Source organism: Malus domestica, chromosome 03 (assembly GCF_042453785.1).
Source record: "Malus domestica chromosome 03, GDT2T_hap1".
NCBI lineage: Eukaryota > Viridiplantae > Streptophyta > Magnoliopsida > Rosales > Rosaceae > Malus > Malus domestica.
In genome coordinates, this window is record NC_091663.1 from 9,600,526 (window position 1) to 9,616,912 (window position 16,387).

Here is a 16,387-nt window from a genome sequence, read left to right on the forward strand (position 1 = left end):
TTTTCTCTCGCTCACAGCCATCGCAAGACCCCCCCTCAAACCTTCAAACCAACAAATTCAATTTCGCAATCTCTCACACCTAATCTAAACCCTCAAACCAAAAACTCGATTTCAAATACCAAGCGACTACGTTTTGGGTATTGGAATTCGCACGAATTGTTTCCAGCCCGACGCAAGTGCACCGTCTCACCTCTCAAAGGCCGATCTTTCTCAAAACTGCCATTAGAGCTTCAAACCCGAGCGTTGCCGCCAAGTCTTCTTCTCCGGGACTCTACTTCGCTAAGCAGTACAAACTCACGGTTCCCAACGTCGACTTGGTTCTAGAGGACATCCGCCCCTGTCTCATCGCCAATGGCGGTAACGTCACAGGGGTCAAAGTGACCAATGACATGGGAATTTGTTTAATTTTATCAAGCTTTGTACTGAGGTAAAACTTCCCCCATTTAGCATCGTTTTAAATATTGATTAGTATATATATAACAAAAAAATTGTATAAAAAAATACTGATTAGTATATTTGTAAATAAGATTGTGAGTATGGTTATATATATATATATATATATATATATATATATATATATATATATATATATATGTAGTAGTAGAATTGGAAACATTGTTGTAATTATGTGTAATTAGAGTTGTAAACCCGCGACATCGCACGGGCTTTTTTGCTTGTACAAAATTATACAGTTGACCATTCTTGGATCAATTTAGGAGAGATTGCTAGAGTCATGGGGATCTCACTGAAGCTGGTGAAAGCATCCTTCCCGCAATTTGCAATAAACAAACAAATTAATAATTATGTGGAGTGGTTAGCCTACGATGGGCTTGCTAAATAATCAGTATATTCAATATAAAAATATGCTCAGATCCAGTTAATAGAGAAATTTTTAGTTATAACGGGAATGCAGATGGTACAGCACGTATTTTTGTGCAAATGGTGGAAAATTTTAATTTTTAAATTATTAACATTTTAACACACATAACCTATTATTTATATAGGGACACGTGATGTACCATCTCGTGTAACGGTCACACTGAAAAATCTCTCCAATTAATACACATTCAATTGAAAAAATAAATAAATTAAGATACAATCATACAAATAAACTAATCAATAAAGACTCAAACTCCGAAGTTCGAAGGAACTAGCTGTACTTCTGTTTTTATAAAAGGAAGTGCTTATTAGGTTATGGAACTCAAGCTGTGTGGGAGCGACTAAAAGATGACCACTTCAGAGATCAAGGTTGAAGTCATCCACAAGGAAACAATTAAACCATCCTCACCAACTCCTCGCCACTTCAAAACCCTCAAACTTTCTGTCTTTGATCAGATTGCTTCCGATCTTTACGTTCCGCTTCTGTTCTTCTATCGACGCCATAATTCTTCAGTCCCTTCTGCTGAAATATCCAATATTCTAAAAACATCATTATCTAAAACTCTAACTCTCTTTTATCCCTGGGCAGGCCAATTCCAATATAATGATTCAATCGGCTGCAATGACCGTGGGGCTGAGTTTCTTGAAGCCCAAGTCAACTGTCCGATATCAAAGATTTTGGACAATCCGGATGCTCATCAAATGCTATTTAAGCAACTTCTTCCAGCTGAGCATATGGGATTAGCAAGAGCTGCAGGATCAGGCAATCTTATACTAGTCCAGGCCAGCTTCTTTGAATGCGGTGGGGTAGCAATCGGGGCCAGTATTTCTCACAAGGTCGCCGATGCCATTACAGGCAGCACATTCATTAATACTTGGGCTGCATTTGCCTTTGGCTCATCAGTCGTCAGTAGTACTACTACTGGTGATCATCAAGAGGTGGTGAAGTTTCCCGCTCCAAAAATATTTGGTGTCCCAGCTTCGCTCTTCCCTCCACTAGATTTCCTAAACACACACCACCCCGTCGTGGAATATGCTAAAGAAAAGTGTATGACAAGGAGATTTCTGTTTGGTGCCTCAGAGATTGCTGCTCTCAAGTCCAAATCTGCAAGCTCCACCGTGCCAAATCCTTCATGCGTTGAAGTTGTGTCCGTTCTCGTTTGGAAATGCGCAATGGAAGCATCAAGATCAAACTCGGGTTTTATGAAGCCCTCCGTATGGTGCCAAGCGGTGAATATGCGTGAAATATTAGCTAAGCCCTTGGCGGACAAAAACTTATTGGGAAGTCTTGTGGGGTTGTCTATGACAAAGACACAACTAGATATTGATAATCAAGATCTTCTAGCCTTGGTTGCTTTATTGAGGAAAGGCATAAAGGTATTTAAAGAAAACTTTGGCAACGGAATTAGTGGGGAAGAAGCATTTGAAATCTTCAAAGAGTATGGAAACCTCTTAAGAAGGGATGATATAGAGACCTATAGTTGCAGCAGTCTGTGCAGGTTGCCCTTTTATTCAGCCGATTTTGGATGGGGAAAGCCGTTATGTGTCTTTATTAGCAGTGCACATATCAAGAATGCGATAAAGTTCATGGATACAAGAGATGGTGATGGCATGGAAGTGATCTTGACTTTCAAGGAAGAAGACATCGCCAAAATTGAAAATAATAAGGAGCTGCTTGCATATTCACAGCCAGTTCAACAGAAAATGAGGATGAAGGCAAAGTTATAGATAGTAGGCTTCCAAAACCGCAAATAAAAATTTGTAATAAATTTTGTTCTTTCTCAATTTCCGTCCGAATTTATGTTGTTTAATTTCTTAAGACCTTTGAGCTTCCCCAGGGGCTGTGTTTATGTATTTATAAGCCGTTTGAATCCCAATGTAATTCATCAATTCAGAAATAAAACAACCTTTCGGTTTTATCCCTCTCTAATGGATTCCAAAAACCTTTGTTCTTCAGGATTGTAATCCTTGTGCTGCATCAATTGGTATCAGAGCAGGGATTTGCCCTGTTCTAATGGCAAACATCGTGGGAGCTAAAAAACTCTCTTCAATGTTGATTGTGGGAGTGATGAGTCGATATTATTCTATAACTTTATTCTTATCTTAGTTATAATTTATTTTTATTTTAAGATAATTTTGATACTTTACTATATATTTCAATTAAAGGAAATAATCTTATCTTAGTTATAATTTATTTTTATTTTGAGATAATTTTGATATTTTGCTATATATTTCAATTACAGGAAATGTAAGTATACTTTGTGCAAAAAGCAAACGAAGGAATTTTGGAGTAATTCTAACTAAAGTGGGTTCACAAGTCTTCCAATATGATTGTGTCAAATTCTCAACCCTAAGCTGTTTGATCATGGCAATTAAATGAAGGCTGACTGCCTAGTATTGCCAAATTGACATTTTAAGATTTTTTGGCCCATAAGTCATTGAAGATTTTATTGAGAAAGTTCCTTCTGCAAAATTGTAGGGTACGGTTTTTTTTTTTTCCAACGCCAACTTGTGAGCCTAATTTGGTGCTGATTTGATCATAAAACGTGGGGAATCTTTAGCTACCCAGATTACCCAAGTTATATTTAGCCGAGTTTTGCTAGGGTCTCTCACATAGTATTGTATTGGAGATCTTGGATAGAGCTTTTAGGTTCTAAAGGGGTGTTTCTCCTTTAACTTTCATCTTAATAATATTTTGCTTTTCAATTATGAATATGCAAAACTAATTCTCTTTGCTAGGGCAAAGCCACAAGCCTTAGCATGATTATGTAATTTCTTTTCAATTATGATATGTAGTTGGAATGAGGTTGAGATATTTAAACTCTTCTTTTCTTAGAGATATGGTCGATGAGAGATATTTCAACATTTTATCCCTTGCCTGATTATAGCGTCTGGGGTGTTGTGATATGCGAAATTGGGATGGGTTGCCGGGTTTGAGTGTTAGCGATTAGAGAAGAAAAAATGCAGATTTGTTAGACAAGAAGAAGAGCCGAAATAAGAAATTTCGAGCTAAGAAAATTCAAAGGAAGTTACTCTGCAACTTCTTTCATATTTCTGAGAGTGAGCGCACTAAACATATGAGCTCACATACCAACAAAATAACCGTTGGTAAAGAGAGAGAGAGAGAGACAGATCCTCAATTCAATCTCAACCATCCATTTGCATTGCTTAGATTATGACACTTGTCCACTATCAAGTCCTATGAGACTTAACTAGCACAATACAATTTTATCACTCAATCTCAGCCTATGAGCTAAGACACAACACTAATCAAACTTGTAAACCTCTTTGATCAATTCATCAATTTACACATTAACTCTCCTCCTAAATTGTGAACTGATCTTACTCCCAATTGCTCTTTGAGATGACAAAACTGTTCCTTGGCCAGTGCCTTTGTGAATATATTTGCTACTTGATCTTTGGTTGGACAGTACACTAAGTTGATGATTCCATTTTGCAAAGCCTCCTTGATAAAATGATACCTTTGGTTGATGTGCTTAGTTTTCTGGTGAAAGACAGGATTCTTGGTGATTGCAATAGCAGAAGTGCTGTCACAATTTAAAGGTGTTGCCACAGTCTGTGTTTCACCAAAATCTTCCAACACAAACCTTAGCCAAGTTGCTTGTGCAGTAGCTTCTGCTGCACTAATGTATTCTGCTTCAGCTGTGGATAATGCAACACAATGTTGCTTGACTAAGGACCAAGAAAATACCCCACTTCCGAACGTGAATGCATATCCTGAAATGCTTCTCATATCATCTTTGGATCCACTCCAGTCAGTGTCACAGAATCCAAACAGCATTGCACCTTGACCTTTCTTGTACTCCAACCCATAGTCTAAGGTTCCTTGTATGTATCTCAACACCCTTTTAGCAGTTCCATAGTGCTTATTAGTTGAGCAGTGCATAAACCTTGCTAATAAGCAAGAAGCATACATTATATCCGACCTAGTACAGTAAGATACAACAAACTACCAACAATTTTCCTGAACTGAGTCGCATCAATAGCTCCACTATCATCATCCTTTCGCAGTTTATCTCCTGGAACAAGTGGAGTACTGACAGGTTTACAATCTTGTAATCCAAATTTTTCAGTAAAGAAGTAGCATACTTCTTTTGATGAATGACAATGTTGTGTTCAGTTTGCATAACCTCCATTCCAAGGAAATGGTGCAACAAACCCAAATCTGTCATTTCATACTTACGCATCATATCAACCTTGAATTTTTCTATCATTTCAATGCTACTGCCTGTATAAATGATATCATCCACATAAACCGACACAATGAGTATTCCTTTACCCTTCTCCCCTTTTGTATACAAAGTTGCTTCACTATCACTCTTCTTGAAACCACACGCTTCAAAATAAGCATCAATTTCACTGTACCAAGCTCTTGGTGCTTGTTTCAGTCCATACAAGGCTTTATGCAACTTGTACACCTTGTCTTCTTATCCTTTTAAAATAAACTCATCTGGTTGATCCACATACACCTTTTCTTGGAGTACACCATTCAAGAAAGTAAACTTAACATCTAGTTGAAATAGCTGCCAATTGTTCTTTGCAGCTAGAGCAATCAATGTTCTTATTGTATCCAACCTTGTAACATGAGCAAATGTCTCATTATAATCCACACTAGGCTTTTGTGCATATCTCTTGGCTACCAACCTTGCTTTGTGTTTCTGCATAGATCCATCTAAGTTAAGCTTTGTCTTGTATATCCATTTTACTCCAATCACTGGCTTGTCAAATGGTCTATCCACCAAGTTCCAGGTTTGATTTTTCTCTATCATATTAGTTTCATCTTGGATTGCAGCCTTCCAAGCTTCATCTTGTGCAGCCTCATCAAAGCTTTCAGGTTCAACAATGCACAGATTCCAGTGTTCATATACCTCACTCAGATTTCTCCATTTCAAAGGTGTTGAATCAAATGCTTCAATGTCCACCGGATGTATTTGTACACTTGCACCTTGAGCTTTTGATCTTTCACAAGAAACAGGAGATGATATCCTGGTAGACTCTTCAACTTCACTAACATTTGTTTCTTTAAACTCATATAGGATTAGAGGAACACAGATTTCCCTCACTTTGTTTTCTACCCAATCCCACTTTCCATTATCATCAAACACTACATCCCTAGACACAATCACCTTCATTGTGGTTGGATTTAGAATTCTATATCCCTTATCACAAGCTCCATATCCAATAAAAACTCCTTTTACACTTGATGCTTCAAGTTTATGTCTCAAATATCTAGGTATTAGAGAATAGCATACAGCTTCAAATACCTTGAGATGTTTAATCCCTGGTCTTCTTCCACTATAGGCTTCAAATGGTGTGACACCGTTTAATGCACTTGTAGGACACCTGTTTAACAAGTAGACTGCAGTGTTGACAGCCTCTCCCCATAGTTTGTAGGGTAAATGTTTCTCATGCAGCATGCTTTTGGCCATTTCCACTATTGTCATGTTCTTCCTTTCTGCCACTCCATTTTGCTGTGGAGTATAGGACATAGTGAGTTGTCTTTCCATCCCAATTGATTCACAAAATGCATTAAATTCAATGGAGGTGAACTCTCCACCTCTATCACTTCTCAATTTCTTCAAAGAGTAACCACATTGCAGTTCAACCAGTGCTCTAAACTTCTTGAATATCCCAAATACTTCTGATTTATTCCTCATAAAATAGACCCAACACATTCGTGAATAATCATTAATGAACGTGAGAAAGTATCTATTCCCACTTGTGGTTGGAACCTTCATAGGTCCATATACATCCGAATGTATCAGGTCCAATGGTTCATGTGCTCTCCATGTGATCTCCTTTGAAAATGGCTCCCTATGGTGTTTCCTAAGTACACAGCCTTGACACACATCATTACTATCTTGAATTTCAGGCAGCCCTAATACCATTCCTTGACTTTGTAATAGCTTGAGGCTCCTGAAATTTACATGTCCATATCTTCTGTGCCACATCTTTGCATCTCCCTGCACATTTGTTCTCAATGCTAGTTCTTGGTTGATATTGAGAATCAAAGGAAAACATCTATTTCCCTTATGTTTCACACTAACCACCAGATTTCTAAGGGACTTGTCATCAAACACATCCACTTTATAATCTCCAAACAAAAGAAAATAACCGTGTTCTGTCATTTGTCCTACACTGAGCAAGTTCTCTGTAATGACAGGTACAAGCATTACTTCTCTTATGTAACTTCTGCCCTTCATTGTTTCAATGATCAGTGTCCCTTTTCCAGCCACTTCAACCAAGTTTCTAGTGCCTACTTGAACCTTGGCTTTCACATTTATGTTAATGTTAACAGGCAAATCTTCCCTGGATGTCATATGATTACTACATCCGCTATCTATGTACCATTCATCACTTTTCTTCTTCATTTCCCCTGAAGGATTAGCATAAAATAGATTTCCAGTTTCCTCTACTTGATTAGCAAAATTCACTTGTTGCACAGCCTTGTTTGTATTGCAGTATCTTGCAATATGACCAATTTTGTTACACTTGTGACACTTGACTTTGTTCTTAACCCAACATTCTCCATAGTGTAATCTATCACAAAATTTACACTTATCTCCAATATTATTAGCATCATTCTTCACAGGAAAACTAGCCTTATTTCCCCATTCAGCCTTGTTTCCCCACTGTTTCCCTTTTGGCTTAAAATTCTTCTGGTGTTTGCTACTGTTTGACTGACTATTAAACCTATTTGATTTTGGTGCAATATTCAAACTAGCAAATGCTTTCTCCATACTACTTTCCCCATGTCTATCAAGCCATTGTTCATAACCCTTTAGGATAGCAACAACATCCTGTGCATCTATGGTGTCTAAGTCCTTAGTATTCTCTATCACAGCTGCAATACTATCATAAGACTTATGTAGACTGATTAACAACTTCTGAACAATTCTTTGATTACTCAAATCTTCACCATAGCTTTTCATTTTATTAATCAGTTCAAACAGTTTAGCAATATACACGGAGAGAGAATCATTATCATTCATGCGAGTATATTCAAAATCTCGCCTAAGACATTGAAGTTTCACAGATCTTACTTGCTTATCACCCACAAATTCTTGTTTCAGAATGTCCCACACCGGCACCTTGGATGATTCCGAGTGCTCTAGCATCCTTGACCACATTCTCACGCATTAGCTTCTTCTCCATCTCCGTGAGCTCTTCCTCCTTCTTCGCCGGAGTTTCGTACCCACTTTCAACCAGATCCCATAATTCGTGTGAACAGAAAATGGTCTTCATTTTGATTAACCAGAAATCAAAATTATCACCATTGAAGACTGGCGCTCTGAGTTCTCCTCCTCCAGATCCAGCCATGTTAGACCCAATCACAGATATGAGCTTGAATCACTGCAATGAGCTTGTTCCTGTGAATTTGAGCTTAACCTTAACAAACATGACGCCCATAAATTTAGACCCAACCTGGCTCTGAGGCCATGTTAGCGATTAGAGAAGAAAAAATGCAGATTTGTTAGACTAGAAGAAGAGCCGAAACAAGGAATTTCGAGCTAAGAAAATTCAAAGGAAGTTACTCTGCAACTTCTTTCATATTTCTGAGAGTGAGCGCACTAAACATATGAGCTCACATACCAACAAAATAACCGTTGGTAAAGAGAGAGAGAGAGAGAGAGACAGATCCTCAATTCAATCTCAACCATCCATTTACATTGCTTAGATTAGGAAACTTGTCCACTATCAAGTCCTATGAGACTTAACTAGCACATTACAATTTTATCACTCAATCTCAGCCTATGAGCTAAGACACAACACTAATCAAACTTGTAAACCTCTTTGATCAATTCATCAATTTACACATTAACATTGAGGGGGTAGACAGTGGTGAGAATGTAGGAATTGTGGTTGTGTTTGATGGTGCGTGCGTAAGAAGTATGGAATGAATGGTGGTGTAGAAAAGGAGGAACATATGGGTTTTGATAGTGAGAAAATAGGGCTAGGGTTAGGGTTTGGGTAGGGAGAAGGTGTTTGTTAAAAGAAGGCAACGATTTTTGGAGAACGGCACATTTTTACTTGTCCCTGTTTGTGTGTGTATAGGAATCTGGTAGCAGAAAAGATTTGGGTTTTTTCCTTGTGTAAAAAATGTCAGGTGCCAATTCGACGTCCAACACAGAAAAAAAAAAGAGAAAAGAAACCTGTCAGCGTCGGTATAGTACCGGCCTAACTACTCTATAAAGAATGTTAGATTGGTGTTCGTGAGAAAGAGGAGGGAGAAACAAAGACATAACAAAAACTTAAAAAATAAAAAAGTACTAAAAATTAGATTCAAATAATTATCAAACGGTCCTGCAATTAGTGAATGCCACAGGCATCAAAACACATGAATATTCATCAAGTAAGCAGGAAAGGAAAGGAAAGGAAAGGAAAGGGACATGAAAGAAAAAGGAAAAAGGAAAAATGAGGTTATTTGCATTTACGTATATTTAGCTTGCTTGATATCATAGTCACTCATCCTTGAATTTGACATCAAGGGATAAGATTAAAACACTAAAATCGTATTTATTCATTCTCCGTCCTTGATATCAAATCCAATGGTGAGTGATGATCATACATTCTTTGGTCATCTGATGACCTCGAGAACATCTTTGTTACGATTAATTGGTAATTTTATATAGATCATAGAAGAAAATTTGGCAATTTTATAACTTTGCATGAGGCCTCATTCTGTGTCGGATTAGCCCAGCATATGCAAGCAACTCGTTATAATGATACATGATGTATCATTCTTGTGTTTCAAACACATTAAAAAATCTCAAATATCCCACACGTGACCCACAACCACATTAAACATTTATTGTTGGATCCTCAAATATTTCTTTCCTACCCCAAGTATCCAAGCAAACCCCCTACACAAAGACGTACCCAAAAGATAGTAGCTACTATAAATATCCTTTTGACTTTATCTGGTCAAACACGTTGTATATAACATAACATAACCGGGTTCGTCTTCTCCGAACTTAACCTTTTGTCTTTCTCACTCTACGACTCCTATTTTAAGTTGGAAACTTGAAAATCGATGGATGGACCCACCGAATCCCAGTCCAAATACAAAACGGATTGCCGTTTATTTGGCCGTTACTCTAGTAGCCTTCCCTTATAAATAGCCATCATCTCCCAAACTTTTTAGCAAAACTCATTCGAGCAGAGATCAAGTAATACTTTCAGAAAACGATTCAAATCGTACCTCAAAGTCAAGGTTCAAATTCTTCTCTATGCTCTCTATATTTCTACATCTGCGCCTTCAATCAGTTGCATACTTTGTTTAGGTTCGACTTATTCGAACCTATTCTTTTCGTCATGAAGACCTTTCAACGGAAAATCTTGATAGAATATCTGAATGGTGCTGATGATACCAAGGGTAAAGAACTAGTACTATATAATGGTCATAAAACCCAGGCAGTAGATCGAAGTCGAACATGTAGCGAGTGCGGTATGAGATTTCGGAATGGACAAGCTTTGGGAGGTCACATAAGCATCCACTTTCAACGCCATCTAGGTCCGAAGAACAACAAGAAGTTTAAGGTGAAGCAACAACAATTGTTATTAGAATACCCTTCTTGGAATAACAGTAGGCTCTCATGCCAAGTTTGCAACAAGACTTTCCCATCAATGAAATCCTTGTGTGGCCACATGGGATCGCATCGCCAAAGAGCCCAGTCTCCTCCTCCATCTTCTTCCTTATCTTCAGCTGATCAGTACTCGGACGGTGATAGTTATATTGATTCTGCAAGCAAGCACTACAAGTATGCCAAATCAAAGAAAGGAAAATTCTTAGATGGCTACAAAGGCCATCATGTATGCCCTATTTGCTTAAAGACGTTCCCAACAGGGCAGGCACTTGGCGGCCATAAAAGATCTCACTACTATAAAGGAGGACCAGTTCTAAAAGCTGCAGCAGCAGCTAAAAACAAAGTTGCATCGACCAATGGACTTGAAGATTCAGCTAAAATCAAAGTTGCATCGGCCGATGATCGTGAAGATTGTGTGATCATAGATCCAGGAAGTCAACATTGGACTGATGAAACAATTCACGTTGCAAGTCGTAGAATATTATTAGACTTGGATCTCAACAAACCTCCTAAGGAGGATGATGACGGTTCGAATTAGATTGTATGTCTATATGTGTAGATAGATAGCTTGATTTACTAATTGATTAGTTAGATTTTAGGGGAGCGCAACTGCGCTCCCAATTAATTTTCTTTGGTAATTCACTAACTGTATTTTTTCAAACAAAAAGAAAGAGTAAATAACTAATTTTTTCTCGTAGTTGCGGGAAACAATCATGTCTATGCATCCTGATGTTAGTTTGTTATTTTCCGGTTCCCCTCCTCCCTAACAATTAACTATCTATAAATCACTAACAAATCGCTTCACTAAAGAATTTCTTATTTGTTTTCCCTTTGAGTTAGGATTGCTATTCTGAAACCTTTTAAGCACTATCATCTTATCATCGTTATTAATCGAAATTCAAGAGCTTCTCTCAAACTTCGGATATACTAGAATACTATCTAAGGGTGAACATTTGTGATGTATACCTTTAACTTGTAACTTTCGTTAAATCAATGGCCCACAACAAACTTAAATAGCAATTTTTACAACGTTTTATAAGGAGTTATTGTAGGATCATAATTTTCTAAGCCCATAGTTAGGCGGATCAGAACAGGTGTACCTCAGAAGTCAAGTCATGAACTAAATATCTTCAATCGAGTTGAGCTGCTCAAATGGGTCAGTAATGCCACCACGTGCTGTTGTGCTACGGAAAAGGTATATAGGCGAAGTTCACCAAACTCGATGAGATTGACCATTCTTTTTCAGCAAGACATGAAGACTTGAATCGATTGGGGATCAGACTAGTTTCTTATATTCTTGGAGATTCCTTCAATCTAGGATCCAAAAGACACGAAAACCTGATCCGATTGGGGATCAAACTAGTTTCGTATATTCTTGGAGATTCCTACAATCTAGGATCCAAAAGACACGAAAACCTAATCCGATTGGGGATCAAACTAGTTTCGTATATTCTCATATATTCCTACAATTTAGAGATTAGCGTGCTCCTTAACTAATCACTCCTAAGAGGACACAATATCTAATACTAAACATTCCCTTGGATTTTCCTTGTTTAATACGGATTCTATATCCAAAAGGTCTCTCATCTAATTAATATAAATATACTTATCTAGAGTTCATCTCTGGTTACGCAATCATCGCATACTCATTATTTTCTTGTTCACGAGTCTTATATTGCTTACTAACTTGACCGTATGATAGCCTTTGGTCGGTACCCCACCAATGCTTAAGGTTAATTGTGGTTGCGAGAGAAATTTTCATTTTTTTTTTTTAAATAGAGGATGTTAGGATCACCTTTGGGTGAGACTTTAAAAAAGAACTATAAAATTTAGTTTGTGTGTATTAAATTCATTGTCCATGATTTTATTTTGTGAAAGAAACTGAGTTATCTTTTTACTCTTTTTTAGTTAACAAAAATGACTTTATTAATATATAATTAGTTTAGAATAACCATGTTCTAGGAAAAAAACTCAATGGTTAATAAGATACCGGCAATTCTATTAATGAAAAAAAAAAAGATACCAGCAATTACTATTCTGCGAATCATCATGACTTCAATTTAATCCTATAATTGAGTGCTGCTATATCAACCAAACAATCAAAGATGCATTAGGTGTCAATTTGTTTTTTCAAGATAATTTACACTAAATTCATTTAAATTACAACAGAATATCTTGGGTGTGAGAATGAACGCTCTTAATCAATTAAACTACGAGTTTACAAGTATCTACTACCTAAACCATGACCAGAAAGAAAGGAAACAATTACCTATTTCAGAATCTGGAGATAAACTCATCGATGATCAATATTACAAAAATCACCCCTGGACTCTGGAGATTGGAGAATGGGATCAATTTCACAAAGGATTGACTATTTGGCAACATAACTATTTGTTTTAAAAATAAATCATCATAATCTGATTTCCATATAACCAAATTAGCCCAAAGATTATAACGACGTTGTTTTTGCTTAGCTATGCAATTAGGCATAGTAATCCATATTGCTCTAGGTGCCTATTTTCCTTGTCCCTTCCATTTTATAATGTTGTAAAATAGTAGAAGCTCTGTCAATATATAAATATGTTAAATACTTTGACGTTGCATGAATGGCCCATTTAATTACCAGGGCCGGTCCACAGATTTTTTAGGCCCGGGCGACGTAAAAAAAAGTGCCCTAACTTCATGTAAGAAAATTATTTATTTTCACAAATAAGACATCGATAAAATTATACTTAGAAAAACACTACAAATTCAATAATTTAGAAACACAGAAAGACTAATTTATTTTGTATTGAGAGAGGGAAACAAAAAAACTTCGGGCTTACAAGTAGATAGATGATGAGTTTTGTTTTCCATCTGAACTTTGAATGTGTTTTTGAATAAATCGTGAGGTGTTTTTTTTTTTTCTTATTTACTAACCTTGTCAATATGGTACTAAAAAATAATGATGTTCTCGAGTCTTTAATTGATATGTATTATTAATGAATGGGCACTAAATTAAACATTTTGATGACACGTATTATAATTTGGAAATTTGGTCTACGTATTACTCTTTGTTGAAGATTAGACTTGAATTAAAACGAATATTTAAAAATAACAACCCACATAACTAATAGATAGTAACTAAAAATAAATTAACAACCAAACAAAAATTTTAAAAAATTGAAAAGAATAAACATGCACATAGCATTTCAAACTTAGAACCTCTTGTTAATTTTAAACAATAAAAATCATTGTTTCTAATTAAATTTCTTGATCATTTAACCAAATTTTATAAATTTATACTCTTATAAAAAGAAATTTGTAAAAAATGGAGAGTAAATAAGCACACATGGTGTTTTGAACCCAAGACCTTCTCATTATTTTCAAATGACAAACCACCACTTCTAGTTAAATTTCTATGTCTTTGAACCAAATTTTATAAATTTATACTCTTATAAAAACATATATAAATATACCGCCCTAATAATTTTGGTGCCCCTAATTTTTTTGAGCCCCGGAGGGTCGCCCTGCTTGTACTGGGCCTGGGCCGGCCCTGTTAATTACCGATATGTCAACCCATCATTGCTGGTCACTTTAAAAAATTTACTAATAAAATTTTGTCTACCAATAAGAAGTAGCCACATGTGCAACCCATCCCTCCCTCGATACACCAGAGGGACGAAAAATCAAATCCACCCCCCCCCCCCCAAAAAAAAATGAAATCACATGTTCACCCTTTCCTTTGGCTACATAACCTTAATTTCATGTCGTCTTGGTATTTTGTCAGTACGTAATTCGTTTGGATTAAAAAAAAAAAATCTATTGATTAGCTGCACACGAGCTCTACTGATTCAAGTAAAGAAGCATGATATTTCATTCATTGAAAAAAAAAAAAACGTTAAGATACATATTTACAAAATAATGAGCAGACTTCAAGCATTTTGTTGAAAATCAATAGAAACCCCAAGATTGCATAGGTCAATTGTTTGGCCCAAAATATTGGTTTGGGTCGAGATGTATTCTCGGTCAGGAAGGCCTTCCAAAAAGGTTACCGTGGATCGTTTAGTTCATGGGCTTCCTAACCTAGGTCGGTCAAGTCATGCTGCGAGACGAGTGATTGAATCCTGGCGCAATAAGGAGTCTCGGCAAGATATGGATAGAAGTGAATCCGGTTTGATAAAGGACTGGGTTCAAAGTCATAGTGAAAATAGGACCGGTCGACATGGTGTTTGATTAGATGAAGAAATCCTAATCCGAGTAGGGTTTTAATTCGGTCTAGAAAGTACATGGTGCTATAAATAGAAGAGGTTGTGCATCGTTCAAGCCCCCTTCAATTCAACACACAACTGCCCTGCGCAAATTCTCTCAACAACCTTAAGACTTTTTTCTTTTTCTTTTTTTCGCCGACACACCTTCAGTTTGGATAAACAGCACAGTGAAGGCAACCAGTGATATCTTTAGTCGGCATAGATAGCACTGTCACCGTAGAACCAGCCAATTTCGCAGCATCTTCAATTGGCATAGATAGCACTGCGTCAAGGGTGATTGGTTATCTATCCAAGTCTCGGTCGAAAAGGATTTCTGAATCCTTATTGGTCGAGGTTATCTCATTAGCCTTCTCGGCGAAGTGAGGTGTTACAGTTTATTGAGCTCGGCACATTGCACGCCGAGTTAGTTTATGATTGGATACTCTCAAGTGGGATTTAGAGTTCAGCATTCCGACAGCCGAACCACGTTTATTGTTAAGACATATATCCGCTTTGAGTATTTGTACCCTTACACTTTGGTGTCAATTCGGCGTGAGTTTACTCTGACGAATACCATCACTGTGGCCGAATCTGACGGTGACGATTTGTGAACTTTGTAAGAATAATAGCCTTGTCTTCAGGTTCGAGAACCCAAGAGGCCGAGATGTGTTCCTTCTTCGGTCGCAATCGCAAGACGCAGAAGTCAGCCGCGCACCCAACGCAACATCAACAAATTTTACTCCTCGGCCGAGCTCGGCTGACGAGTTGGCACGCCCCGCATTCAACCGAAGGACGTAGTTAGCTTATAGATTACTCGGCCTGTGCGCCACATAGACTTGATAGTTTTTAGGGTCAACATCAATATAATTATTGAATCTCATTACAATCATGAGAACAAAACTCTTGAATTATATTGAGATAGAGAGCGCAATTTTGGTCCATTAGAATAAACAATAACAATGAAATACGTTATATGATATTATACAAGTATTACTCCAATTATATATGACATTTGGTATATATTATCGTGTTCTAAACACACTGAAAATTTTCTCCAAGCTACAGAAAAGAGATATCCGATTGGAGAGTCAACGTGGGACCTTAAAGCAGGTAAGAATCCGATTTGGTAGCAAAGTCAAGCAAATTAGAATTTTCAATTGGACTACACTTTCATAAATAAATAAATAAAAAGGACTAAACTTTGATCAATTAAAGATTAAACAAAAAGTCCTATTTGAACAATTGAACCCCAACGGTTATCTTCCCTAATCAACAATATTTTGTTACCCATTTTACCCCAGCAGATTAATTACAGCAAACTTATCGGATACTCAAACATACTAATCTAGACACAACTCATAATCGGAGGGATCATAATCACAGATTTCAGCCAAACCCCTAAAAGTCACAAATTAAACTCCATATCAATCTTAATTAATTTCCACTAATTAATCGGGACGATTCTGTCACTCCAAAAAAAATAACAAAAAAAGGCAAGGAACTCACAGAAAATCAATTAGGGCTTTGAACCTTTTTGATAGGGTCTAAAAAATTGTGGAGTTTTTTTTTATACAACCAGCTTCTTCTTCTTCATAAGCTTCTCTATCAGTTTAGCTGAAAACAAATTTGGATTGTTTTTCTTTTTTTGATGAAAAACTTCCAAGAGAAAAA

The 16,387-nt window shown here is 36.9% G+C and overlaps 2 protein-coding genes across 2 annotated transcripts; both read left to right on the plus strand.

The window, feature by feature from the left end:
* Window positions 1–1,227: 1,227 nt before the first annotated feature.
* On the plus strand, window positions 1,228–2,607 carry LOC103413727 (diaboline synthase-like). The gene has a single exon (XM_008352166.3). The coding sequence runs from the start codon at window positions 1,228–1,230 to the stop codon at window positions 2,605–2,607; it is 1,380 nt and encodes a 459-aa protein (XP_008350388.3).
* Window positions 2,608–10,215: 7,608 nt separating this feature from the next.
* On the plus strand, window positions 10,216–11,025 carry LOC103422647 (zinc finger protein ZAT3-like). Its single transcript, XM_008360705.3, has one exon. It carries the CDS (start codon window positions 10,216–10,218, stop codon window positions 11,023–11,025), a length of 810 nt encoding a protein of 269 aa, XP_008358927.3.
* Window positions 11,026–16,387: the final 5,362 nt, after the last annotated feature.